General features: G+C 46.1%; 1 protein-coding gene and 1 pseudogene across 5 annotated transcripts in view; both read left to right on the top strand.

Moving 5' to 3' along the window:
- Positions 1 to 6,912, top strand: part of Zbtb46 (zinc finger and BTB domain containing 46) — a 76,904-nt gene that overhangs the window by 31,732 nt on the left and 38,260 nt on the right. For all 5 annotated transcript variants that reach the window (XM_021193314.2, XM_029536289.1, XM_029536288.1 and 2 more), the window contains one exon: positions 5,650 to 6,619. In XM_021193314.2, coding sequence (XP_021048973.1) covers positions 5,683 to 6,619 — 937 coding nt within the window. In that variant the 5' untranslated portion in view covers positions 5,650 to 5,682. The remainder of the gene's footprint in view (positions 1 to 5,649; positions 6,620 to 6,912) is intronic.
- Positions 3,981 to 4,077, top strand: LOC115063668 (annotated as a pseudogene).

The following is a 6,912-nucleotide window of genomic DNA, read 5'->3' as shown; positions in this document are numbered from 1 at the left end:
TATGGGGTTGCAAACCCCTTCAGCTCCTTCAGTCCTTTCTCTATCTCCTCCATCAGGGACCCCATGCTCAGTCTGCATCTGTATTTGTCAGGCTTTGGCAGAGCCTCTCAGGAGACAACTATATCAGGCTCCTGTCATCAAGCACTTCTTGGCATCCACAATAGTGTCTGGGTTTGGTGACAGTATATGGAATGGAGTCCTAAGTGGAGCAGTCTCTGGATGGCCTTTCCTTCAGTCTCTGCTCCACACTTTGTCTCTGTATTTTCTCCTGTGAGTATTCTGTTCCCCTTTCTAAGAAGGACCAAACCATCCACACGTTGGTCTTCCTTCTTCTTGAGCTTCATGTGGTCTGTGAATTGAAAAAAAATTTTTTTTATTATTATTTACATGTATGTGTATGTGAATATATACCATTGCAAGCCCAAGAAGGCCTGAAGAGGGCATCAGGTTCCTTGAAGCTGAAGTTAAAGGTGTTGCCAGGTGCTGGGAAACAAACTCAGATCCTATTCAAGAGTGGCAAATGCTTTTAACCTCTGAGACATCTCTTCAGCCCTGCTTGTAACTTTTTATGGCTGAGGACCCTTTACCATCAGTGTTGGATAGACACTGTTCTGTTCCTGTCAGGGTATGACCCTCATGGTTGGAAAGTGAAGGCTGCACATGACTGAGCAAGTGTGCCTGTCATTCCCCCCAGCATCACCGCACCTCACACTCCTGCCTCTCACATCTGAGGGGTTCATGTTTGCATGTGGTTTCTTCTGTTGGAGATGTTGGGTCCCATGGCCTCACTACCTGGCTAGCCAGACTAAACAGAGCTTGAATACACTTGCTGTCTCCATTTGGGTGTGTGGGCACCGACTGGAGCCTCCAGTGTAACAGGTTTCCTCAGCTTTGTCATGGAATTAAACTCCGCTTGTTCTATTGGGTTTAAAGTGACACTCACAGAAAGGTCAGACACCTTATTGGCTTCAGCCGCCACCCTCCATTCTTTGGAGTCATGGATATATTTGCACTGTTCACAGTGTCCTGAGAGTTTGAGTGGAGAATTTCACAGGTCCTTGTTAACTAATCAGGGTGATTCGACTTTAGCAGATTGGCATATTCAGGTTGGAAACTAGAGTGAATTCAGACTGTTTTAGTGACCACTGTTGTGAAGCCCGTTTCTATTCAAAGTGTTTCTATTCAAAACTGAAGTATCAATGAATGTAACAGCTCACACCTTTAATCCCAGCACTCAAGAAACAGAAGCAGGAGAATCTCTCTGAGTTCCAGACCAGCCTGTTCTGCATAGTGAATTCCAGGACAGCCAGGATTGCACAGAGAGATCCTACCCTGTCTCATAAAATAAACAACCAACAAAAATCTCAAAGTATCTTAAAGTAAATGGGCTGTGGATAAAGCAGGAACCAGAGAATTTGTAGGGAAAGAAAAGCCACTGAAGTTTATATGATTCTTCTATATCATCAGAAAAGTGTGGTAGCATCCACCCCAAACAAGTCCTTGTCTCCCCAAACCTCGAACCCTTTCTTATACTAATTTGGCATCTTGTCCTTGTGATAGTAAGGTGCTTCTCTATCTAATGTTACTGGTTTTGGCAACTTTGTGGGTTCTTTCTTCCACCCTTTCAATCCCCTAACCCTAGATAAGAAGGAAAAAGGATAGCGAGGAAAGGAAAGAGGCCCCTGAATAAAGTCAAGGGGTAGAAAGGAGCAATGTCTACTCCTGCCGATTTGGTGTGTTGAGTTCCTTGGGGCAAATTTGATCTTCACCATCAGGATATCTAATTTCTTCTTGTTTTTTCTTTGTGCATGACTATTTAACAAACAGTGACCAGCAACAACTGTCAGCCCCCACCTCTCCTCTCAGGGCCCAACATCTATAGACCCTTTGAAAATTACCCACAATTCCAAGCATCACACAATTGCAGCAACTATCTGCAGTTGACAAAATCATACCTCTGCTAGAACACGAGGCAAATCACAGGCAGCTGCTGAAGACCGTCTGAAGCAGGTCCACGCACCCATACCTGGGATTAAAATGAAAGCACATTACTATTTTTGTGTGTGTGTGTGTGTGTTTTTTTTTTTTAAAGAAACCAAAATTCTCACTGCAGTACCGCAACACTGGTTCTTGTCATTTACAGGGGTGTGTCTCATGAGCAGATCACCAGGGCAGTTGTCTGTCCTCTCCGTAGAGATATAGGAAGCCTAGCTTGTAGTCAGCTTCTCACTTGTCTGACTACGATATAATACCACTCCCAGGTGCCCAGTGCAAGAAGCCTTCAGTTCTAAAACTCAGTTGTCAAAAGCCACTAGAAGCAGGTGAGCAGCTGCCATAATTCTGCTTTGATGAAGTTGGCATGACATCCACAAATGGCCTTTTGCTGTTGAGAAACCTGAATCACTCCTGTCAAACCTCTTGGGCTTTGAGAAACTGCCTGTCCTGTGCATCCCCATGACAGACCAACCTCCAAACGATTATCTCTTTACCCTTTCAGTTACAACTGACTCTTCTCCTAAATGAAAATGTATCCCTTTTCTTACCACAAAACCTAAGAATATACTGCTGACTTTAAGTTTCCCAATAGGGCATAGTGGCACACGCCTTTAATCCCAGCACTTGGAAGGCAGAGCAGGCAGATTTCTTAGTTCGAGGCCAGCCTGGTCTACAAAGTGAGTTCCAGGACAGCCAGGGCTACACAGAGAAACCCTGTCTCGAAAAAACAAAACAAGACCCAAGTTTGATTTCCAGTACCCACATCAAGTGACCTAACAGCTGCCTGCAACTCCAGCAGATCCAGGATCTGATGCCCTCTTCTGAACTCCAAAGATACCTGTACTCACATGGGCATGTCCCTATTTAAAAAAAAAAAAAATGAGCCGGGTGGTGGGGCACACACCTTTAATCCCAGCACTTGGGAGGCAGAGGCAACCGGGTCTCTTGAGTTTGAGGCCAGTTTGGTCTAAATCGTGAGTTTCAGGTCAGCCAAGGCTACATAATGAGTTCATGTCTAAAGTAAATAGATAAATAATGAAACATACACTTCCTGGCTTGAATATAGGATACTTGAAGTTTCTGATGTCCCTTGTCACTTGCTGTGGACTATAGGCATCAGCTGATACTAATTTAGGTGATTTCTTCCATTTGAAATAAGCTTTGATTCCTCCTTCAACATGAGTTAATCTGAGGGAGGTAAAGCCCCATGTGAAGAATAAAGCCACACCTCAGCCCAAATATAAGGGTTGGTATCTGGAAGTGACACCTGTCCTCAGGGCTCTGATGAACTCGGTGAAGACTTGTTCAGTCTGTGAGCACACGTTCCCTATGGCCAGTCCTGAGCACAGGTTACCTTCTTGGTTACCTGTTGGGGAATTTGGCGTTCATGCCAGTGTGGTAAGGGCTGATGCACAGTAGGAACACTTGAAACAGATAAGATAGGACAAGGAAGGGCTTCTTGTTCAAAGCCACAGCCTTAGAACTTGCCCAGGGCCCTGCTACAGTTTACTCCTGAGGATGAGGAGATAGTGTGATGATGTCACTGGGATCTTAGGCTGGCAAGTTTGGACTCTGCAGATGCACCTGTACTGCCATCAGCAGAAGGAAGACAGATGAGGGTGGGGCAGTCTACTTACACTCTCAGGTCAGATGAGAAGAAAGCTGGGAGCCTTACTGTGAGTGAGGGACAGGAGTTGGGGACCCTAGCAATCTGAGGAAAAGGAAGGGTTTCCTGTTTTATTCTCCCAGCCTATGAGATGAGATGGAACACAGAGTTACTGATTCGCCCCCGGGGACATTTGGCAGGTTATTTCAGGTGGTGGCTTGGGGAGGGTACAGTGTTGGAACACATTTCAGTTAGTCAAGAAGAGATGGTGCTGGGCCTGGTGGTGCATACCTGTGATCCTACCTCTCAGGAGGCAGAAGCTGGAGGACCTGAGAATTTGACCTTGAAATATATGGTGATACTCTATCTAAAAAGGGGCCTAGCATGCTTGTTTTAGCAGCCTAAGAATAATACAGAGATTAGTATGGCCTCTGTATAAAGATGACATACAAATCTGTGAATTGTTCCATATTTAGAGGGAAAAAAGGCTGGAGTTATAGCTCAGTAGTAAAATACTTCCCTAGCATATATGAACCCCTGGGGTCAGTCTCCAGCAATACCAGAGCAGAATGAAAAAAGATAAAATAAGTCCCTGTCCTGCCCAGAAGGGCAGGGACTTATTGCATGGTAGCCCCTCTCTTAGGAAGCTGCGGAGAGGATTCCATCTAGTGTAGTTCCTTTCTAAGAAGGACATTTTGTCATTTCAAGTGAGCACAACCATTTGCTGATCTGGTGGGAATGTGGAGTGTTTAAAGAGGGCAGATGAGGCTGTGTAATGGCTTTGCCCTTTTCAGGCAGCCTTAGGGATTGGATTTATCCTTAAATAAGTCAAGTGTCAAAAATCTGACCACCTCCAGCACCTCAGAATGTAACTGCCTATGGGAATATTATTGTTGTAGATGTAATTAATGAAGGTGAGGTGAGGTCATTTGGGGAGGCTCTGGGTCCCACTAGGAGGGGTGTCCTTACAGAAAGAGGAAATTTGGACCCAGAGAGCACACAGAGATGGAATGATGTTGCCACAAGCCACAGAACACCAGAGTTTGCCAGCAGCACCCAAGGCTGGGAACAAGGCAACAGGGTTTGATTTTTTTTTCTTTGTATCCAGACTTTAGTGGGGTAGCCTGGGTTACAGCAGCTACGGTGGATGTAATGTGACAAATGGTGAGAGTGACTGAGTCAGGAGAGTCATCATGTATTCCGTGGTTCTTGTAGGCCTGTCTTTGTTGAAGGGAAAACTAGGAGAGTGTAATTGCTTTTGCTATGTTCCTTGGACTCTGGAAGCCCCTGATGAGCCTAGCCCAGGGGCTGGACAGTGAATAGCTGTAAGCAGAACCTCTGCAGCTGTATAAATCCAGAAGTTTGGAAATTTTTATGGTCTAATTCTGTGTCTGTCTGCTGTGAATTCTTGCTCTGTATGGGGTTGGGGATGGTGTTTATTTTTATTTATTTATTATTTTATTTTGGTTTTAGTTTTTCAAGATACGGTTTCTTCATATAGCCCTGGCTGTCCTGGAACTCCCTCTGTAGACCAGGCTGGCTTCAAACTCAGAGATCCACCTGCCTCTGCCTTCTGTGTCTTGGGATTAAAGGCATGCGCTAGCACTGCCTGGCTTTATTTTTAAGGATGTTTCATCAAATGAGAAGGATGAAGATTGCAGGCTAGGTTGTTTAACCTAGTTTTTCAGTTTGGGTGAGAAAACAACTTTGTCTACTGATGGGCAGCTTTATTTTATCTGAATATTTTAGCTGTTGTATGCAGAATTCTTCAGATGTCTTGCCCAGGGACAGGGCTGGTGCCCACCTGCCATTTGCTGTTTGAGTGGGTCATGACCTCACACCTCCTTAGCACATCTGTGCTGCAGAGCCTGTGATGATGAGGCCTGCTGTCAGCATTTGTCTTCACTGCCTCCACTCTGTCCTGGCTTGACAGCCTGTGTCCTGGGTGGGTGCTGACCCTCTGCATGCCCATGGCTGCCATTTACCTTGACTCACTTCACAGCAAATGGTTTAATGTGTGGGTAACTGTTCTCTTCTTCTCCCCACAGAGTCTATAGAAGACACAGCAGCAAGACTCCCAGATGAACAACCGAAAGGAAGATATGGAAATCACTTCTCACTACCGGCATCTGCTTCGAGAGCTCAATGAGCAGAGGCAGCACGGAGTCCTCTGTGATGCATGTGTTGTGGTGGAGGGCAAGGTCTTCAAGGCACATAAGAACGTCCTGCTTGGGAGCAGCCGCTACTTTAAGACACTCTACTGCCAGGTACAGAAAACATCTGACCAGGCCACCGTTACTCACTTGGACATTGTTACAGCCCAGGGCTTCAAGGCCATTATTGACTTCATGTACTCCGCCCACCTGGCTCTCACCAGTAGGAATGTCATCGAGGTGATGTCAGCTGCCAGCTTCCTACAGATGACTGACATTGTGCAGGCCTGCCATGATTTCATCAAGGCTGCACTGGACATCAGCATAAAGTCCGATGCCTCAGATGAACTCTCGGAATTTGAGATTGGCACCCCAGCCAGCAACAGTACAGAGGCATTGATCTCAGCCGTGATGGCTGGAAGGAGCATCTCCCCATGGTTGGCTCGGAGAACAAGTCCTGCCAATTCTTCTGGAGACTCTGCCATTGCCAGCTGTCATGAAGGAGGAAGCAGCTATGGGAAGGAGGACCAGGAACCCAAAGCTGATGGCCCTGATGACGTTTCTTCACAGTCTTTGTGGCCTGGAGATGTAGGCTATGGGTCTCTGCGCATCAAGGAAGAACAGATTTCACCATCACATTATGGAGGGAGTGAGCTTCCATCTTCCAAGGACACTGCAATGCAGAATTCTTTATCAGAACAGGGTTCTGGGGATGGCTGGCAGCCCACAGGCCGGAGGAAGAATCGGAAAAATAAAGAGACTGTCCGACACATCACCCAGCAGGTGGAGGAGGACAGCCAGGCTGACTCTCCGGTACCTTCATTCCTACCCACATCGGGATGGCCTTTCAGCAGCCGAGACTCAAGTAAGCCTTTCTTGCGACAGGCTGGGTGTAGGCAGCCCAGGTCACTGTGCTGATGACCTCATGGATGTTGGTGAAGTGGCACATTTCCATGTTCACAATAGTGGCGTCCTATAATCACATTTATTTATTTATTTATTTATATTTTTGTTTTTTGATTTTTTCCAAGACAAGGTTTCTCTATATAGCCCTGACTGTCCTGGAACTCACTCTGTACACCAGGCTGGCCTCAAGCTCAGAGATCCTCTTGCCTCTGCCTCCTAAATTCTGGAATTAATTGTGTGTGCTGTCACTGC

The sequence above is a fragment of the Mus pahari genome, chromosome 3, assembly GCF_900095145.1.
Source record: "Mus pahari chromosome 3, PAHARI_EIJ_v1.1, whole genome shotgun sequence".
NCBI lineage: Eukaryota > Metazoa > Chordata > Mammalia > Rodentia > Muridae > Mus > Mus pahari.
Note: the sequence above shows the minus strand (reverse complement) of the source record. Positions and strands in the feature narration are given on the sequence as shown.